Source organism: Lytechinus variegatus, chromosome 12, assembly GCF_018143015.1.
Source record: "Lytechinus variegatus isolate NC3 chromosome 12, Lvar_3.0, whole genome shotgun sequence".
NCBI classification, from domain to species: domain Eukaryota; kingdom Metazoa; phylum Echinodermata; class Echinoidea; order Temnopleuroida; family Toxopneustidae; genus Lytechinus; species Lytechinus variegatus.
Genome location: NC_054751.1, coordinates 5466806 through 5490073, shown reverse-complemented (window position 1 = coordinate 5490073; position 23268 = coordinate 5466806). Strand labels below are relative to the sequence as shown.

At 34.5% G+C, this 23268-nt stretch overlaps 1 protein-coding gene across 1 annotated transcript in view; it reads left to right on the top strand.

Moving 5' to 3' along the window:
- LOC121425274 (transcription intermediary factor 1-beta-like) overlaps nucleotides 1–6919 on the top strand; it is a 50445-nt gene extending 43526 nt beyond the window's left edge. The window contains exon 2 of the mRNA XM_041621299.1: nucleotides 6410–6919. Coding sequence (XP_041477233.1) covers nucleotides 6410–6919 — 510 coding nt within the window. The remainder of the gene's footprint in view (nucleotides 1–6409) is intronic.
- Nucleotides 6920–23268: the final 16349 nt, after the last annotated feature.

Sequence of the window (23268 nt, the reverse complement as noted above, 5' to 3'; positions counted from 1 at the left end):
ATTAAGATAAATTTATCCTCGTGTAGCCTTGAAGTTAGGATAAATTTATCCTCGTGTAGCCTTGAAATTAAGATAAATTTATCCTCATGTAGGTTTTAAATTAGGATAAATTTATCCTCATGTACGTTTTAAATTAGGATAAATTAATCCTCATGTAGCCTTGATATTAAGATGAATTTATCCTCATGTAGTCTTGAAATTAAGATAAATTTATCCTCGTGTAGCCTTGAAGTTAGGATAAATTTATCCTCGTGTAGCCTTGAAATTAAGATAAATTTATCCTCGTGTAGGTTTGAAATTAAGATAAATTTATCCTCATGTAGCCTTGAAATTAGGATAAATTTATCCTCATTAAGCCTTGAAATTAAGATAAATTTATCCTCATGTAGCCTTGAAATTAAGATAAATTTATCCTCGTGTAGCCTTGAAGTTAGGATAAATTTATCCTCGTGTAGGTTTTAAATTAGGATAAATTTATCCTCATGTAGCCTTGAAATTAGGATAAATTTATCCTCGTGTAGCCTTGAAATTAGGATAAATTTATCCTCGTGTATCCTTGTAATTAGGATAAATTTATCCTCGTGTATCCTTGTAATTAGGATAAATTTATCCTCATGCAGCCTTGATATTAGGATAAATTTATCCTCATGTAGGTTTGAAATTAAGATAAATTTATCCTCGTGTAGTCTTGAAATTAAGATAAATTTATCCTCATGTAGCTTTGAAATTAGGATAAATTTATCCTCGTGTATCCTTGTAATTAGGATAAATTTATCCTCGTGTATCCTTGTAATTAGGATAAATTTATCCTCATGCAGCCTTGAAATTAAGATAAATTAATCCTCGTGTATCCTTGTAATTAGGATAAATTTATCCTCATGTAGGTTTTAAATTAGGATAAATTAATCCTCATGTAGCATTGATATTAAGATAAATTTATCCTCATGTAGGTTTGAAATTAGGATAAATTTATCCTCATGTAGCCTTGATATTAGGATAAATTTATCCTCATGTAGGTTTGAAATTAGGATAAATTTATCCTCATGTAGGTTTGAAATTAAGATAAATTTATCCTCATGTAGTCTTGAAATTAAGATAAATTTATCCTCGTGTAGCCTTGAAGTTAGGATAAATTTATCCTCGTGTAGCCTTGAAATTAAGATAAATTTATCCTCATGTAGGTTTTAAATTAGGATAAATTTATCCTCATGTAGGTTTTAAATTAGGATGAATTAATCCTCATGTAGCCTTGATATTAAGATAAATTTATCCTCATGTATGTTTGAAATTAGGATAAATTTATCCTCATGTAGCCTTGATATTAGGATAAATTTATCCTCATGTAGGTTTGAAATTAGGATAAATTTATCCTCATGTAGGTTTTAAATTAAGATAAATTTATCCTCATGTAGCCTTGAAATTAGGATAAATTTATCCTCGTGTAGCCTTGAAATTAAGATAAATTTATCCTCATGTAGGTTTTAAATTAGGATAAATTTATCCTCATGTAGGTTTTAAATTAGGATGAATTAATCCTCATGTAGCCTTGATATTAAGATAAATTTATCCTCATGTAGGTTTGAAATTAGGATAAATTTATCCTCATGTAGCCTTGATATTAGGATAAATTTATCCTCATGTAGGTTTGAAATTAGGATAAATTTATCCTCATGTAGGTTTGAAATTAAGATAAATTTATCCTCATGTAGCCTTGAAATTAGGATAAATTTATCCTCATGTAGCCTTGAAATTAAGATAAATTTATCCTCATGTGGCCTTGAAATTAAGATAAATTAATCCTTGTATCAGCAGGATGAAGTAATCCGTACAATTGAAATAGATTTGTATGATATATTTATTTGATCTGTTTTTCCTATTAAATGGTTGTATTAATTGAAATGCTGTTTCCGTTTGTTTCTTTTATTGTTATAGACTTGCAAACATACATTGAATTGCCAATAGTCATTAAATAGAGTGATTGGAGAGAATGTGTAGATGAGAGAACAAGTCATAAAAGTGGTTGTTACGTGCAAAAATGTGAAATAAATATTGTGGAGTGAACATGATGAATATTTGAAGAAAAATGAACAAAGATTCATTCATTTTGAAAAGATTTACTGTTTAATGCAAATTGTAGATATGAATAGTGTGCATATCTGGATTCAAGATCTGCCCACAATATAAATACCAGATTCACATGAGTTTAATTAGATAACAATAAAAAGAAATGAGAATCAACATACAAGCATACTATACATTCACATCTTCCTATGACCAGGGCCCAAGCCAGGGTGTAAGAGAAAGAGACAGGGGTTAGATGGCTTGTATTCTAAATGGATGGGGGCTAGTCTGGCTAGAAGTCAGTAAAAGTTGAACAAGATAGCAGTAGAACTCATTCTCAGCCCCCCCTGGCCACATACTAACTATGCTTTTCTCTACCCCCCCCCCCCTCCCTCTTGAATCCACCACTCTTCAGCCAAATTCTAAAGTTTTCTCTTCTCATTCCCTTCCCCATGAACCAATTTCACAAGCTCAATTGATGCAAGGCCTATCTAATGTGTACTTAATCTCGTGATGGGTGCAATACACGATTTACAGCAGCGCTCGTCGGTAACTTGCCTTCTAATAATCAGTTATCTTTTGATAATGAGACAAACCTTAATTCTTTACATAATCACGACGTCCCAATTAAGGACAAACTAAAAGATCTACATAAAAAGGGTATGAAAATCATACAGTTAAATGTTAGAAGTTTACTGCGTAATATAGATGAAATAAAGTTATTACTTGACGAATACCACATTGATATTGCCGCTTTGAACGAAACTTGGTTGGACGATACTATTATGAATAGTGAAATTCATATTGATCAATATAAAATTGTTCGTAAGGACAGAAACCGGCATGGAGGAGGCGTCGCCGTCTATATACGAGATAGCCTTGACTTTGAAGTATTGAACCATGATTCGTTGTGTAATTTGGAAGCTATTGTTCTTCTTGTTCGCAATAAATTTTCCCATCCATTTGTCTTTGTTACTTGGTATCGCCCTCCAAATAGTTATTCTGATCTTTTTTGCCACTATGAATCACTTTTATCTTTTATCGATAGTTTTAATCACAGTACAATTATTATGGGCGATCTAAATTGCGATATTTTAAAGACCCCTTTACATAGTGATACCAAGAGATTGATGCAAATACACGATATTTATTCTCTTGACTATATAAATCGCACAACTGGCACTCGTATTACTGAAACTTCATCGAGTTTGATAGACCTGATGGTTACCAACAGGACTGACCAAGTAAAGGTGTCTGGTGTCGTTGATATAGGGTTGAGTGACCATGCAATGAACTATGTTGTCTAGGGATCATCTTACACTAACCATAGTCCACGTACTATAAGTTATAGAAAAATGAAAGGTGTCGACATTGACAATTTCTGTGAACAACTTGAAAAGCAACCATGGGAAAATGTATACTTAGCGAAGGATGTTAATGATGCTGTTCAACTGTGGGAAAATTATTTGATGGATGTTGTCAATTCTATTATGCCTGTTAAATCTAGAAAAATAAAAAAGAAGCTGTCTCCATGGATAACTCCAGATATTATAAATCTGATAAAAGATCGTGATAAAGCTAAAAGAAAGGTATGGAAAAACAAAACTAGTGATGCTACAAATTGTTATCGAAAATTAAGAAATAAAGTAACCTCAAAGATAAGGAAGGCAAAAAAACAGTACTATGTTGATAAATTGTCCTCTGCAATGGGGAGATCTACTGAAGTTTGGAAGGTTTTAAGATCTGTCCTACCAACGTCACGTTCCAGCAGTGGTGAATCTGGCGTAAATGATTCTGTAGACAAAGCTAATGAATTTAATACTTTTTTTTCTTCAATTGGCACAGAGCTAGCCTCTAGTTTTAATGATGTTCAACATTCTACAAACGACACTGTCAGTGATACCATTAATGCTAACTTTACTTTTCAGATGGTTACTGACGAGGACGTTCGGAAGGAAATATTAAAACTAAGAGACAACATTTCTATCGGTTTAGATGAGATCTCATCCAAGATCCTGAAGATGTGTGCTCCCATTATAGTTCCATATCTTACCCACATAATAAATAGATCTTTTATCGAAAATAAATTTCCAAACCAATGGAAAAAGTCTAAAGTCATTCCTATTCATAAATCAGGTAACAGAAAATCTCCAAATAATTTCCGTCCGATTTCAATTCTACCCACTGTATCGAAATTACTTGAAAGATTCGCTCAGCGGCAATTGATCTCATTAAAAAAAAAATAAACTGTTATCCGAAGTTCAGTTTGGGTTTAGGAGTAAACACTCCACCTTGACTTCTTTAGTTAGAATTACAGATCAGTGGATGCAGGAAGTTTTTAAGTTTTAAAAAAAGCTTTCGATTGTGTTGACCCTTATTTACTTCTTCAAAAATTACGCAATATTGGTGTTTCTGATGAATGTTTGCCGTGGTTTAAAGATTATTTGCATAACAGGTTTATTTCTACTTGTCTTGGTTCTACTCTTTCTAGTCCTTTATCTATTTCTCTCTGAGTCCCACAGGGTTATATTCTGGGACCTTTGCTATTTATTATTTTTATCAATGATATAACTTTATCTGTACATTTTTCTTCGGTCCAACTCTATGCGGATGATACTGTCATTTATTTTTCTGATTTTAATGTTAAAAGTGTCGAAAATAAGCTTAATTATGATTTGTCGTTTATTTATAAATGGATGTGCAATAATAAGTTGACGTTGAATTTTGATAAAACTGTATATTTACTTATAGGCTCGAGACATATGTTAAGTAAATGTAACGTTTTAAATGTATATATTAATAACATTGCAATTCAACAGTCTACTAATGTTAAATATCTCGGATTTATAATTGACAATAAACTGAAGTGGGATGTCCATATTGAAAACCTATGTAGAAAGGTCGGTAAGTTAGTCAAATATTTGGGTAGACTCCGCTATTTTATTAATGAGACAAATCTAAATTTGATTTACAAAGCCATTATCTTGCCCCTTTTCGACTATGCGGATATTTTAATTGATTCTTCTAATAAAAAACTTACCAAACAATTGCAAACCCTCCAGAATCGTGCTAGCAGAATAATAATGAAAGTCAACCCATATGATCATATCTCTAATGCACAAATTCATTCAGTCTTAAATTGGTCTTCTCTGGAATCAAGACGTAAGAAAAATCTCAATATATTTGTTTATAAATCAGCCCATAACATGTTGTCTCCAATTATGTCCGATATGTTTCAGCCATCTTCCCATCAATATTCACTACGTAATTGTCATAACTTTACTTTACCCAAACCCAAAACAGAATACTCTCGTCGCACTATCCAATACAGAGGTGCATCTCAATATAATACTCTTCCCCATCACATTAAATTATTAGAAAATATCGATGCCTTCAAAAAAGGCCTTAAAAACATTTTTCCAGACTTCTTGTAAATTTGATTCAGACCCCTCTTTCTTACTTTGTTATCGTGTATATCTATATGTTGTAAATACGTTTTTTTTTTTTTAACCTTTTTCACATTTTGTAAACGTCTTTATCGTAAGTCGATTAGTTTGTCTTTTCCTGTGTTATATTTACATGTATATCTATGTAAGGGACCCCTCTGTAAAACAGCGTTGATATGTTATCAACGCTGAGTAGGGCAATCCTTCCGTCTTTTTAATGATCGTTTCTTTGTAACTGTAAATATATCTATCGTTGTTGTAATTTTTAATTGACGGAAAATAAATACAATACAATACAATATTACAATATAACTTACAATTACGCAATATGAATTATCTGTATTGCGCATGCTCTTTCTCTGTTAATGTTGTTATAAATTGAATTGCACATGACTGAGACTAAAAATTTTCTATGTATCTTATTATCAAATGTATTCAAAATATAACTTGTCTATCAATTTGTTTATAAAATACAATGTTACTTTTACCATTATTATCTATCATCATTATTTATCTATTGTTTTTTTGGGGGGGTGAGGGGGTAGGAGATCCTCATCCCCAATGGACCATGCATGTCTGCAATTATATAGAAACTGTTTTCCTTTTCCAATTAATAGATTCAACACTTATCAATCAGCGAACCCCCCTCAAACATCGAAAAAGAATGATGTCTCCAACAGCTGTCTATATATCTGTGATAATTTATATCTTAATTTTTCATCAGAGTAAGATAAAACATTAAATTTCATAGAATTACTCGTATGATTGGTTGATATAAGTCATGCCAATGGTAACTTTGGTTGTATCGTTTGTTAGAGCTCCGATGTTTTGTTTTTCGATAAAATATATAATGTGCGTTATACAATTTTGTATAATGTTGTCTTTCAAATGATTTTTTTTAGGTGGACAACCTTGTCAAACGATGCGTAACTAAGGAACCAGAACTGCAGAAGAACATTCAGAATGTAGCGGTTCAACAAAATGAGGTAACCATTGCTATGCAGAGGCTTCTGAATGATGTAAACAATGCCTACAGAATAAAAAGCAGAAGGTTGAAAGAGTATCATCAGATTCTCAAGACACAAATTCATACACTAGAAAAGAGTTATGGCGACGCCTTAAACGGCGTGAAATTCAATGATCTACAGAAGATTGAAGGTATCCGTAGTTCAATAGCCAGGATAGCACAGATAGATAAAGACACACTGGGCAATCTTGAGACAGAGTATCTGTCTGTTCATAAATTTATGTGTAAAGATCTAGATTACTTGCTGAAAGAGGGTAATGGTTGCACTTCGGCTGAGGTCATTAAGAATAAAGCTCAAAGGAATAAGTTCAAGCCATCTGGTAAAACTCGAATTACTCTTGGGAGCATATCAGGATTCACCGATACCACCCCGGGACTGCGATGACAGCAAAGATTAAGGTAAAGAAGGAGAAGGGTCATAGCAAGAAAAAGAAGAAAAAGAGGAATGTGGAGAAGAATAAAAAGACAAACCAGAATAGAAAAGACGAGCTGAAGAAGAAGAAGAAGAAGAATGGAGAAAATGGACTTAATGTTGTTGGGCAAATCATACCAGGATCCAGCAAACAAATTTCTGGGGCCGCTAGTATGAATAAACCGGATACTACACAAAGGAACATCTCCAAGCCCCATGATAGTACTCGCCGTGACCTCGAGAATATCACAAAACAGAAGGGTCACACTGCCATTACGATGGAAGCACCCGGGAAGATGTTAATGTCTGCCGGTAATATTCGCAAGGACACCCGGAGCATCTCTGAGTCTTCTGATAGTTCGGTAGCCATTAAGAAATGTGGTAAAAAGAGGTTGAAGTCCGCGGATGACAACCCCTTTTTCGTCTCAGGGTGCATCAGTTCAAGGGAGGCAGCACGGAAAAGGTTTAAGTCTGGAGATGATAATCGTCCTAACCACGGGAGCATCTCAGAAGGTGCTGATCAAGCTCCCTCTGGGACTAACACTGGAGAGAAGGCATTGGAGTCTAGAGAATCTCCCGCTGCTATCGTTAGAAATGTACCGCCGCTCAAGAGAACAAATTCTGTTGATTACCATACTCGTCCTGGTTCAGAAAGCATGGTACGATCTGCTGATCACACGTATGCTGCATGTGCAACAATTGCAAAGATAAGTCAGAATAAAGTAAGGTCTGCGCATGGTCCATCTCTTGTGTTCACAGCGGTCACAAAATCTACTAATCACACTTCTGAAATACCTGTTGCGATGAAGTCGCAAGATAAGAATTCAAAGCCTAACCCGGGGAACATTTCAAGACCCCGTGATGACACATGTATGCCTACATCAGTCATGGACAACAAAAGACTATATGAGAAGAGAACAAAGCTTCAAGACGATTCTCGTCTTGATCCTGAACCTAACGCTAAAACCACTGTTCACTCTCCTGCTCCTGCCGGAAGCCCAACTAGAATGGACGCACATAGCACTAATATTCCCAAGCCTGATGACAATGTTCGACTACTTGGGAGCATCTCGGATTCCACTCATGCAAAAATGGCGGGAGCCATGACGAAGAAAGTGCAGAAGACATTGAAGCTTACAAATGATACTCATCTTGATTCTACAAGCATCCAAAGATCAAATAACTCCTTTGGGGCGGCCATTACAAAGGAAAAAGAGGACGGAAGGCTCACGTCTTCACCTGCTTCTATGGTTTCACCTGGCAAAACATCAGCGCCTGTCTCTAAGAAAAATGTAGAAGCGAATATATCAAAACCTCAAAGTAATATTCGTCTTGATCACGGGACGATCTCGAGTTCTAATCATACTTCTGGGTCAGTCGTCAGAAATACAGAAGGTCTTAGAAGGTGCAATTCCAAAGATGATTCATGCTTGGGGCCTACGGTTCACAAGAATTGTTTAGCACAGAAAACTCAAATTTCCAAACCAGCTGATTCTCGCTTCCCCGATAAAATCCCAAGATCCAATATGTCCGTGGCAGAAATTAAGAAAGTAGGCCCAAAGGAGAAAAAATTTAAGATTCCAAGAAAACCGCCAAATCAAGACATTCACCCTGTGACTACCACTGGAGCTTCTCCGGTGTCCGGAGAATCTCCAGCAACAATCGGTAAGAAAATGCCCATGCTTAAGAGAACAATGTCGGTTGATAATTTTATTCTTGGCTCGGAGATAATCTTTAGATGTACTGATCACTCTTCTGCGGGAACCATTAGCAAGAAAAGTCAGAACAAGTCGACGTCTGAAATCGTTGCACCCATGGACCTCAGGATGCTCCAAGGATCTACGAACTATACTACAGAAATGTGTACTGCAGAAAAGACACAGGGGAAGAGTTTGACGTCTGACCTTGGGAACATTTCAGAAGCTGGTGGTGACACATATAGCCCTACACCAACCATGGAAAAGAAAGGACAACTTGAAAAGGTAATAAAGCGCGAACATGACAATTGTTTCGACCCAAACCCCAACTCGAAAACTTTTATTTTTCATCAACATCCTGTGAGCATCTCGGGATCCACTGATCAAAAATCTACGGGAGCCGTGAAGAAGAAAGCAGATTTACAGGAGATAATTAAGAAATCAAATTCTAAAGGTGATACTAATCGTGGGGTCGCCACTGCGAAGATAACACAGGAGACACTATCAAAGTCACTCGATAACAGTCGAGACCTCGGGAGCATCTCAGTCTCAACTAATCACACGTCTATAGCAACCAATGCAAAGAGAGTAGAGGAAAGTAGGTCCAAGGTTGCAAGTGATACCCGTCTTAACATAGATAGCCTTCCGGGATCAAGTCGGAAATTGGAAGTCGTGGGATCTGTAGGCCTACGAGGATCGATGTGGGGGCTGGCTAAGTACTCTGACCGAAGTGTGGCTATCCGCCATGGTTACACAAACGGTATTGACATCATCGATGTAGCAGGCGAAAAGTACCAATGCACTGCGAAGAATTGCTATGACTTTGTTTTCCAACGAGACAAGTCGATATGTATGTCAGTGGGTAATACAGAAGCACATATATATTCTCCCGGTGGCTCCAAGAAAGCAACAATCCGCGTTAAAAGTAACGGCAATTTTATCGCTGTGAACAAGAGTCCATCAGATGAAATCCTCGTTACCAACAATGGATATCAAGTCTATATCTTTGACGAATCGGGATCCAATCTTAAACATACCGTTCGAACAGTACAGAGCAGGACAAGACAGGTGTCTGCCACTTCATCAGGTCTGGTCGTAACTAGCTCGTGTTGTTACACAAAACCGAGTATTGTGGCGGTCTATGACAGGAAGGGGAATGCAGGCAAGCCCCTGATTGCTCCAAACGATGTCTACCTGTATGTTGCCGTAGATGAAAATGACAGAATTTACATAGCGAGTGTTGATTGGAAGAATAGTAAAGTGGTGATCAGGCTCTATGATCTTGATGGTCTGAATCTGAAGCAAAGACTTGAGGTTGGTGCTCTTGATATACCGTTATGTGATTACTGGTGTACCTTAGTTTCTCTCTCCCCAGACTTGCTCGCTTTTGCTTGCCCCCAGAAGTTGTACTTTATCAGAGTTCCATTCTAATCCAACTCATATATACATTGAGTATAGTTTCCATGCCTTTGTTTAATGAGTATAAAGCCGTGGTGTAGTAGTTCTGATTCTTGCCTTGTAAACAGAGGGTCATGTGTTCGAATCCCACCGCAGTCACTGGCGTCCTTTGGCAAGGCGTTAATCCACACTTTGCCACTCTCGACCCAGCTGTTAAATGGGTACCCTTTAGGATGTGAAAGTCATTGTAGCTTGTCCAGTACTGTTTGCGCCTCACTGGGGACTGACTGGAATACTCCCCAGGGAGTTGAGGATGTGCATAGATTGTGTGCGGGAATGACTTATTGAATCCGATGACCGGGTAATAATATATCTGTAAAGCACTTAGACACATCGTTCCGATTGTATTAAGCGCTATATAAAAACGGATCATTATCAATTTAAATCCAATACAACTCTAAGATAGTCATTGGATCAGTACATCGCAGTAGATCGTTGTAGAGTTTCGTCAAGTTATCATTTAAAAAAGAGGTGGCACACTATATCGTTTTTGGACAAATTTCTAAAGGTCGCTATTGAACCGATATCTTGGCCGTCACAATTCGTTTTCTTTTCGTTTTTTCCTTTTTTCCTGGTCGTGAACCTATTTTTTGACGTCCTGGTGGTTTTGGGGGTAATTAAAAGACAAAATCAAAAAATGAAAATAAAGGAAAATAGATTCTTAATGTGATAAACAAGGGTTCGACTTTGCCGTTAGTTTTGGCTTTTGCTCATGCTGGCCCTGTTCTATGGAATGGTCTTCCCCTGATAATCCGTGAATGCACGTCCATTGATACTTTTAATCGTTACCTTAAGACTCGTCTATTCAATGCCTCTTACTCTTAATTATTCCTGGATCTATTACTATTATATTTGTACCTGTTCTCTTTCGTCCTTTCTTTCTTCTTTCACTGCGCCTTGGGCACTCTGCCGAGTGGATTTGGCGCATTACAAATCACATATATTATTATTATTATTAGTTCTGCCACAATCATTTTTGAACCACATGCTATTTTTTTTTGGGGGGGGGGGATACACCACCACTCAGCTGATAAGTTGAAATAGCTGTGAAATCAATGTTATGTAAATCTGATGTTTTTCAATATTATAAAGCTGATTTGTAAAAGAATTATGAGGGCTATTTTGGCAAAAAGTGTTTTTGTATTATCGCCTTGATGAGTGTGAAGTCTAACAGAATGTTTTTTCGGTCTTTATTTCTTAAGTCTTCCATTTTCATTACTGATAAATGAAAGTATGTGCATATCCATGTAGACTGTAGTTATGTAATACAAATGAATGTATCTTTCTCTGTTGTCTTCCATGGATCTCTGTAAAAATTAACTTTACAAATCTATTGAATGAAAAATTGATACATGTATATATATCAACTTGAATATTGACAGATTAATTTATATTTCCTAGCGATGATAGCGGAAAATATTTAATGTTTCGTTCTAACCATGTGATTTGAATATGCCTTCCCTTCCTAGCTTTGTCTTCAAAATCGCCCACCTACCGGATAGAGTGGTCGTAATAATAGCTCAATCGATACAAAAGTATATATATTCTATTTAAATGAAAATGATTATCAAAAAGTAGGCACATGACACATAACTTGTATATATGTGTATATATATGCTTGTAAAGGAAAGGTTTGTTAAAGGTTGATTAATACATTAGGATGGTCCTATGGAGCAGCTTTTTGACCGCTTATGGTGTCCTTTCATCATATGCAGTAGAGGTATTAATTTCTAAATGGAATTAGAAGTCATTGATGAGACACCTTTGTTTATTTTGTGAGTCCGCAAAAAGACTCCTCAATGATTAAAAATGTTTGAAGTACGTTATCACAGACGTCGATATTTGGCACATGGGCTAATTACGAAATGATCTATTGATTTAAGATGTTTGTGATTTACAGTCTGAAAGACCTGTTGTTAAATTCTCAAATTGCATCAACTTCTTAAAAAATCGTAGCAGTAAACCTGCATGATGTGACAAAAGGTTTTCATTGTGGGAGGTTTTTGTTTTTTATATGATTGACATGACGTATAGGTTTTCAATCAAACATCATAAATAACAATAATTTTCCTTAAAAAAGCATGATATTTTGATGAAAATGAGACGAAAATCAAATCAATTTCTAGACTGGTATCGCTACGTTCCCCTAATTTCGTTTTCTCTTCATTCTGAAGATGGCAGACTTGTCGCGATGTTACCAGTTAATGACTATCATTTTACATTGTGGTGAGGGGAGGGGGAGAACCTACGATAAAAAATGGCCTCCTCTTAGTAGTTGAATGTCAAATTTATTTGCTGTCATTATCGTTATGTCTTGTTATAGATGCGGAGTAATTGAATCTATATACATACAACTTATCATATTTATTTTGATATTGCATTATATATTTTGAGGAATAATCTAGTACTTGATGTTAAATTTACCTGCTGTCATTATCGTTATGTCTTGTTATAGATGCGGAGTAATTGAATCTATATGCATAGAATATATTATATATATTTTGATATCTCATTATATTTTTTGAGGAATAATCCAGTACTTGATGTTAAATTTACCTTCTGTCATTATCATTATGTCTTGTTATAGATGCAGAGTAATTGAATCTTTATGAATACCATTTATCATATATATATATTGATATTGCATTATGTTTATGATGGAAATTTGCTTGCTGTCATTATCGTTTTGTCTTGTTAGCCATGAAGGGTAATCAATCAAAGAATGAATACTCAATGAATATAGTCATTTATTTTCAAATAGTTAAGTCTCGCTATTTATGATGATGGATAATCAAACATTTAAATGAATACTTGTCATATCGTTACAACTTGAAATTCATGAGGAATAATCAATATTGCTTGAATATATTCTTGCTGTATGCATTCGTTTTTATAATCATGAAGAATTATCATTAATTGAATATAATACTTATCATATCGTTACATTTCCATATACATGGGGTCGGGTGTATGCATGCTTTTCATATCATGCTATCTTTCATGAGGAATAATCTTATATGTATATATATATATATATATATAATTGTGGTTATATATCCTATGCACACGTTTTTATACATTTATGAGAAAGAATTTACTGAATGTATTCGTGTTGATTATGCATACGTCTTTTTATCTATTTGGGATATAATCATTGAATGTTCATTATTGTTCTTGTTATACATACGTCTTTTCCTTGCCTAAATGATTTTAAGTTCAGAGGGCCCTGCGGATATTTATTATTTTGTATAGGGGGTGTTGATTTAAAGTTTGCCAAGCACACACACACACACACACATAAAATGGCTTCACTACAAAATGGAGCAAATTTTAGTTATATTTCTACATTCTGATGTCACACCTTACAGAATCCCAGGGAGTGCTGCATATGGAAAATAACACACGCAGTAACCCCCCCCCCCCGAACTTCCGCACCCCAACACTCCCGCTTCCCAGGGCCATGTCAGTTTACTGAATATACTTATCATATCATTACATCTTATTGTACTATAGGAATAACAAAATTAATAATATCGAAAAGTATGCCTTTCATATAGTCTTATCTTTATGAATTATGCATTAGCAATAATCAAGTGCTTATATTTTTATATACCATGATAAATAATTTAGTACTGAATGAATTCTTGTTGTCTTGTCGTTACCATTTTATATTAGAGAAGAACAACGATCTTATTGTCAGGTCGTTACATCTTCATATACATGAAAAATAATCAAGCAATTGAAATAAATGCTTTTCAAATCGTGTTATCGTTATATTCATGAGGAATAATAAAGATGTATTCTTGTGGTCATATCGATATTTGCACATTTTTATATTCATGAGGGATAATGAATTAATTGAATGTATGTTTGATTTGATGTCATAATGTACACATCTCTACATTAAAGAGGAATAATGAGGAATTTGAAAGTATAATTGTCATGTCGTTATAACATAACATTGAAAGGAGAAAATTAGGAATATACTCATTGTCAGTTTGTAACATCTTTATATTCATTATAGGAATAAACCAGTTTACTTGTTATATTGTTGATGATTGATTATTTAATTCAATATATACGATGGTTTGTACTTATTGGAACACTGATGAAACATGAAATAGTTGAGTGTTAAATTTGTTTTGATATCATTACGTTTTTGATAATCATGATATGATCGAATAGTAAACATTTTCCCATTTGCATACGTATTTTTCATTAGCAGTAATGAAACAATTGAATATATACCTGTCATATTATTCTGACATGGTATTTTTGAAGAATAATTAGGCCATTGAATGTTATCATATCCTAAATATAATTGATATTCATTAGAAAAAAATCATGCAATGGATTTTTTAATAATAATGTTTTTCATATTAGTCTGATGCTCATCAGGGGTAATGAAGCAATTCATAATGTTGTTTTTCTTAATTGTTGTCATATTGTCACGTCTTTAGTGGGGGCATTTATCCCCCACGTCCACAAACACCCATTTTCGGAGTATAATTTTGATATTACTCGTGCATCAGATAACTTTTCAACACTTCACTGTCAAGAACTGAAATTTTCACTTCACTCCATTGCTTACTGAAGTTTTCTAAAATGTTATTTAATCCCCCCAGGAAAATAAAATCTTCGGGTGGCCTTATTAGTAGTAGGTTTACAGTCGTATTTTTGATTATTTAGATGAATAATCAAGCGATGGTCATATTGTTACAGCATGATTTTCAGGATGACATTGTGCATAATGTGTCCAAAATTATAATTTCCATGTATATATTGGTATATATATCGACAATTTTACGTGACTCGTTTTATATTACCCCTTACTATGTTACATGTCTTAATTCTCCTCTCGTATATAAACCCCTAAAAAAAAGTTTTGCAACTCAGTTTTGGGGATGATCTCTTTTTGGTTACAGAAGTATAAAAGATGAAACTGGTATCATTGGAAAGCTGAATTATTCCTCTTTACAGTGATATGCCATTTGCTGTAATTATGTAATCATGGAATATGCAATCACCCTGAACATTGAGAAAATTCAAAAGTGAAATGTTGCAAAATGCATTGATTTCTAACAAGAGTCTTCATTTCTATAAAATTTCCACCATGCAGGTGACAGTGAATGCACTCGGTCCATCCTCGAAACAATTGGAAATTCGCTATTAGAAACAACGCATTTTGCAACATTTCATTTCTAATATTGCTGTGTATTATCATGTCTGTGTATTTCATGATAACACCAACATTACAAATGACACATTATTGTAACGAAAAATAATCATGCTTTTTGAAGATATCACTTTTACACATGATGATGGCACATTAAGAAATGTATTGGCACTCAAACTTGCAGTTTGAGTTGCAGAACTCAAACATGACATGGCAACGAATTTTGCAACATTTCATTTTTTTACATTGCTGCATATTTATCATGTCTGTGTATTTCATGATAACACTGGCATCACAAATTACACATGATTGTAAAGAAGAATATTTATGCTTTCCATTGATACCACTTTAAAATATGATGATGGCACACTAAGAAATTTATTAGCACTCAAACTTGAGTTGCAGAACTTTTTTTTTGAGGGGTTTATTTCTTCTTCCTGTATTCCCATGGGATTTTTGTTATACACTCTAAAAAAAAGGTTTACCTAAGATCAGGTAAATGGGAACATGCATGTTGGTTGGTAAAAAGATATATTTTGTAAATTTTACGCGCGTTGAGATAGCCCTATGTGGGGTAAAAAAATACCCAGCAAGCATGAATGTTCCCTTTCTACCCAATATTTTGTGCAATTTTACTGTGTACTTTCTAGAGTTCATAGACAGATACATAATTATATTAACTATACTCTGCTGAAAGGACGTTGACATATATTCCACATGATATTGCCGTTTGCACAACATACAGCCATCTATCCACCCATCCACTCACTCACTTATTCACCCACTCACTCAATCACCCATAGAGTACTCTACATTCTATGCCCACATCCACCCCACACGCGCGTTCGTACACTTTCTCATATATCTAGCACACACATCCATCATACGCACACCTTCACAAATTTAAACGCGCATTTCACGTATGTTGAATTAAAACAGCAATTATAATTGATGTTAATTCTACCATGACAAATTTTAAAAAAGTATTTGAACTATTTGGAGTATCAACTAATAAGTTTTTGCCCTATTCATTTTTTTACTGGTTAAATGTCACAACATGTCACAATAACTCTGATCTGTCATAATAAGTTGTGAATATTGTAATTTTATCTTGAATATGACTTTATGATTCAATAGAACATAAAGAAACCTGGAACTTGATGTATTTTTAAGTGTTGTTCATGTGTATATCATGCGTGGGTGGAGGAAGAATACAAGAATCAATTCGTACAAAACTGCAAACATATTCATGATATCGGTGACTGAAAAAAATCATTATTCCATTTTTTCTGGGGAAATAATACTGTAAACATGATATCTTTGGAATGAAAATGGGTTGGCCTCACTGGCGTAAATCCCGGGGGGGGGATATTTCCCCCCACTTTTCGAGAAGGGGGGGATGGCCTGTACAAACATCCCCCCACTTTTTACGGAAGAAATGAAAGAAAATCACAAGAGATAATTGTTTTGTTGGTAAAATTCTTCCTAAAATAACGCTTAACAAACAAAATAATATTATTGGATCATAAAATGCAAATAAAGAGCCAGTTCACCATTTGCAAACGAAATACTTTTGTCCTTATTATAACATTGAAGAGAAACCCCCGTTTCTTCCCATTCATCAATGTTGGGGTTTGGGGGGGAAGGATTAAGATGGAATTTCAAAACATTTTGAAATAATCTCTAATAAAGCCATCAAACCATCATGGGGTAGAAAAGATAACAACATGGGAGGGGTATTTGCCAAATGGACATACAGTGGCGTAACTACCGGGGGGGGCATGGGGGCACATTCCCCCCCCCCAAAAAAAAAAAAAAATCGGGGAAAAGGAGAAATGAGGGAGAAAGGAAGAGAAACGTAGTGGGAAAGAAGAAAATATTATTCACTATAATGTTATATTATATTTATTTATGTCAAATTACATAAGAAACATTTTTATCATAACTTTATGAAACACAATTTGCCCAGGGCCTACGTCTTCATTGTTCCTGGTGCTCTAACAAGATATATAATCCTGTTGTACTAAAACATCACGTTTTTAAGTCAATTTAAACCAAATATATTTCCTAGCACTTGAGTTATCATAAGTGACATATGCTTTTTTTACAAGTCATGACTCAAATAGTGATTGCCGCATGTTAAGGTCTTCGTATATAAACATTTCCTGTCCGTGATTACGTTCACATTAGAGGATTGGTGAGATATGTCTGCTCTTCATGCCTGTGAATTCCTAAAAATCAGTCCTTAAAATGTCCCTTCTTCTGATCTGAATATCAAAATTTTCAGCTCGCGCTTCGCGCTCGCATCATTTGGTTAATGAAATACGTATATGGTCCTAGTTAATTCCTACAAAGAAACCTGAGAATGCCCCACTTCAGGTCTGAATTACCTAAATTTTCAGCTCGCGCTTCGCGCTCGCAATATTTGATTGGTGAGAAAAAATCATAAAAATGAAGTCTACAGAATGGGTTAAAAAGATGCCAAGTGGGAACCTGAGAAAAGGGGCAAGTCGCTGTTTTGTCAATTTGAAGTATATCCATGGAGCTATAATAGCTCTATATGTATAACTAACCGGCTTAACTCATGCACTGTAGGGCGTTAGAATTGCCCACTTTGGCCCATGTTACTCAATCACCTTTGAAATGATTGAAAAAGAGACACAACTCAGTTTCAGTGTGGTATCAATGATTTTATTTACTGAAGCCAAAATGTTTGCAAGATAGAAAAAAATATTCAACCTTTTTTAGAAGCAGGGTTTAACCAAGTAACGTATAACAAAAGTATTCCATAAAAATCTTTCGTTCAGTTAAATGTTTATAATTTGAATGAGGCAACCTTAAAATAACTTTTATCCTGAGATTCTAAGCAATGCATGACCAATTTTGGGAATCCAAATATATACTTTACCATCAAATCCTCTCGATGGCATTTACCCTTGTCAATCTTATTGCAAGCCGCTTAGGAACATTCATATTTAGGTATATTCGTATAACTATTCTTTTTATATTAAAAGATGAATGTAAAACATATTGCTTAATTTTGCCACCCACTCCCCCCCAAAAAAAACATGAAATAAAAATGAAAAGAGAACAGGAAACGGGCATCTGTCATGACGGTTGTCGTTCTTGTTTATATAGTCCAGCTCCTGGACTGTTGTTATTTTGTACGACACGACTACCAAACACCCAACACACTACACGCATACACACACCTTAAGCAATGCATGATCCTGGAATCCCAAGATACTTTACCATGCAAATCCTCGAGTGGCATCTACCCTTGTCAATCTTTGTTACGGAAGTTACATAATGTTACAAACTGCAATATTTATTTTGCTAGCTTAGGAAATTCCATATTTAGGTATATAGCCTTTTTTAATAAATAAAGATAAATGTGGAAAGATTCCTTGATTTTGCCACCCCCCCCCCAAAAAAAAAAAATGTTTAAAATAGTGATTTAAAACATAAAGTTTTAGGCAACGGATTTATGTCAATATCTGTGTTTTTGTCATGATTTATGCTATAAATCGTGACATGAATCAATACATAAACTTTTAAGAAACAGGACCCAGAAAACAGAAACTGTAAATTTTGTTGTAGTTGTTGTTCACAGTTGGAATGAGAGAGGCGGATAACCGGGCCCCAGAATTTTAGATCATCTTAAAAGTTTCTGGCAATAAACAAAATTAGACAGTCGCAGGCCCGTAACCAGGATAAGTTCTCTGGGTTACGAGGAATCCCGCCGATAGCCAAAAAGAAATAAGGGGAAAACAATTTTTTTTAACCCAAAAAGGACTCTGGGGAAATGAATAATAAAAAAAAAGGTGAATGAAACAAGAGGCTCAAAATTCACGTTTGCAAGCTAATATACACAAATTATTACTAGAATCTTTATGATGTAATCGCGATTTTTTTTGTATCGTTTTGTTTCATCGAGATACGCAATTATAAGCATCCTGTTCTTGATTAATTAATGATGAATAGCCAAAATGTTTGATTATCGAAATACGTATTTCATTCCTAAATTCCAACAAACCATGAGCGTTTGAAATATCCCTTTCCATATTTTCATGTCAGTATGCCTATATCAATTATTTCAGCGCATTTCATGCGCATTAAAGGGGTCATCCAGGCTGAAAAAATATGATCTGAAAAGATAATAAACAAAATACTGCAAATATGAGCAAAATCGGACAAGGAGTTATACGAAGTCAAGCTATTTTAAAGATTTGCATTATTTTTGTGAAACAGTTTAGTCTATGCATATCTTCATGAATATTAAAAGAGTTAATTGATGGTGTACATGTAATCCCCACTTGTTCTTTTGTATTTCACTGCATGAAATTATTTTTTTTAGTCAATTTAGATCCTCTTTATTTGAAAGCGTGCTTAAAATGTTTGGTTTTCATATTGGAATGACACATATTTTTAGCTCACAACCATCATTGTTAATGATTACAAAGAGTTAATAGAATGTCCCGTTTTGGGGCCTAAGCCTAAACCTCAAAAAAGCGCGCGTTTCACGTTTGCAATAATTGTTTGATTGGATATATAGGCCTATCTTGTTCTCAAATTAATATGTCCATAAATTATTTTTTTCAGATCAAAATATAAAAACTATCAGTCGCATCAATTAAGATACCCATCCTTGTAATTAGTACAAAGAGTGTTTAGAATGTCAAGCTTTCAGTCAGAATGACACGAAAAAAAATTAGCTAGCACTTTGCATTGATTTTGATTGATTGATTGATTGATTTTATTTAAACGCGGTAAAAAGCCCTCGATCAGCCAATGGCTGGTTTTCAGAGAGGCCGTGCAATATACAAACAAATACAAATAATAACAAATCATAACAAAGTAAAATGAGTAAAACAATAAAACAAAATACTATATACAAAAACAAAAATGGAGGATGAAAAAAAAACAGAAATAAAATCAATACAGAAAAACGCAATTGTAACAAACATAAAAAGAAAGTTTGGTAAAAAAGGATGATCAAGATTTCAGGACTTTTTCAATTTCAGATTCAAATGAATTTAGATTTGGTAAAGTGCGAATACGTTCTGCCAATGAATTAAAATCAAGAATGGTAAGATATAGGCTGCTATTTCGTGCAAAGTCTGTTTAGGGTGTTTTTAGGTTTATTATATTGTTTGAGTTACGGAGTGTGTGAGTGGAATGTTTCTTAAGACCAATCCTATTACATATAAATTGCGGTAAAACCTTATTGAGTAACATAAATATTAATACAAGTGCTTGTTTTTTCCATCTAAGGACGATTTGTTCAGCATTCAATTTGTGTATAATGCTGATGTGCTGAACAGGGAATCTACTTTGAGCATAATTCGAAGAGCCCTATTCTGCATTACAATGAGACGGATAATTTGAGTTTTTCCTGCATTTCTCCAAATATATGAACAATAGTCAAAGTGGGGTAAAATAAGACATTTATACAATGACATAGCAGTATCTTGAGATATATATGGTCTCACGCGTTTTAAACAGTATAGACTTAAAGTAATTTTGCTTTTCATCTTATCAATTTGGTCATTCCACGTCATTTATTCATTTAGTACCACGCCGAGATATTTGCATTTGTGCATACGATTAATAGGCAATGCATTCGCAATAATATATAGTTTCTTCAGATAACATCCTGTTTATTTTTACCAAAAAAAATGCTTAGAATGTCAAGTTTTCAGGTAAGACTATACAAAAGTTTTAGCTCGCGCTTCGCGCTCTCATTTTTTATTAGTGAGATTCTTCCCATGAGTCATTGCAAATAGTTTTTCTTTCTCTTTCCTTAGCCATGAAAGCTACCGTTTCTGCCGACTTCAGCATTAGACAAAGCCATGGCACCTGTTCTGGAACTAGAATCGTATATCTCAGCAAAGTACAGCAAAGAAGTGTACTAACTTCCGTAACAATTACGGAAAGAACCTATATAGCAAAGGATATTAGAAAATTTAAGTACTAAAGAAGATGCCAATATTCAACATATATATATTCAAAATTCCAAAAGCATTAAATATCGTATATAATTCTCGGGAAATTGTTTTCGTTGGCAATTTTCCCTCTTTTCAAAGTGATGTTGAAAATAAGTTGTGCAATAATTATTTGACAAGGATGTATAGCTATGATTTTTAAGGGTACCTAGGTGGGGTGAGGGTACCTTATATAATTTATATCTGTATGATCCGGATTGATTCAGTCAAGCACAAATTTGTAGCATATTCAAGAACAATAATGCGTTACGGAAGTTAATGTCTTTATGCTTTATGGTCCAACGTGGTCCTTATTTAGCAGCCCTACCTTTGAAAACTGTATTCATTATGAAAGGTGTCTCTTGTACTGAATCCTTAACAGAACTACCAAATTGCATATTTTTTAAAGGTGCCTTACGGATGTTAAAGGGAAATGAAACCTTTGGAACAAGTAGGCTTGTGTCGAAACAGACAAATTAAAGAATAAGATCAAAGAAAGTTTGAGAAAAATCGGACAAACAATGAGGAAGTTATGAGCATGAGTTATGAGTTATTAGGAAAAACATATACAATTCCCTATTATCTATTAATGAATATCACTTTACTTGCAGACACATAATCATATTATATCAGTCAGTTTGAAAGGGAGAAAAAAACTTGTGGCAGTATTCGTTACGGAGGTTGAAATGAATTTGGGACAAAGTTAAAAGTGAAAATAATCACAAAGTGATCTTCAAATACTAGGATAAGCGCAATATGTCAGACGGTATACACCAAGCTGCCCTCACCACATTTAAAAGAAAATGATAGTAAAATCAAAAACTGACCAGAGAGTCTGACATGATTCTATCAAAAAGCAAAAATAAAATAAAATTAGAGCTTCACTATAGTCTACTATTATCACTGGTCGCATATGCTTTGTGGAGCTAGTCTTTTAATGTCATTGTCTTGATAATATTTTTGTAGAAAATGTTCAGGTTTTTGTGAAGCTAGCGGCCATAAATAATTTATTTCCAGGGACCTCGGGGAAGAACAGATGGGCTAGATTAATAGCCCATCTGAAACAAGTCATCCCGGAGTCATCTCTACGATATGTTTAAGTTTTATATGATATGTTGTATTACACTGAATATTTTTGTCATGATTCTATTGTAATACTTTGATCTTACCTAACATATACTTTGTTTATATTTATATATTTTTATCGTAAATAAACCAAACCAAACCAAACCAAAACATGCTTTTTGTGAATTGTAACATTTTTTTTTAGAATGACCCTGGTGAGATCGTCTACTGCATGCCAACTCATGAAATATCGGATGTTTCGGTGGAGCATTTAATTAGATATCCAGCTCCGAGTCAGTCGAATACAGTAGTCAAAACGAAATAAAAACACTGAGTAATGAAGTTTACATTGTTTAATTACGCATCTTTTTATTTCATTACACATCATTTTGAATTTACATATTTAAAAGCTGATGAAAAATTCTTTTCTTTGTGAGCCCTTTATAAAGGGATTGCTTTGAGGATATCCCAATTATTCATTAAATAACATTATTTACAATATGAAGAACTTTGGAATATACGATGCGATACGAACCTTATTATTCGGTAATAGAAAATTGAATCAATATTTGAATTTTATCGAACAAAAGTGGGGAAGAAAGACAGTGCACGCAACAACAACCTCGTATTCATTTTGACAGCCTTTCCAGGGGCGGATCCAGGATTTTGAAATAGGGGGGGCGCCAGCGGCGAGGGAGCGAAGCGACCGAGCGGGGGGAGGGTGTGGGAGGGGGGATACCCCCCTCCCACGGCAAGGACTTTTTCAAAAAATCATGTCCAAAAGTCGTATTTTGAGAGCACCTTTAGAAGAAAAATGCACACTTAAATCACTGTAACTTCATGAATAAAAGACACATACTGACTCATTTAGGAGCTGGTTTCCAGTCACACACCGTATAAGCGGTCATTCAAAACATACATTTGGCAAAGGCTCTTCACTTG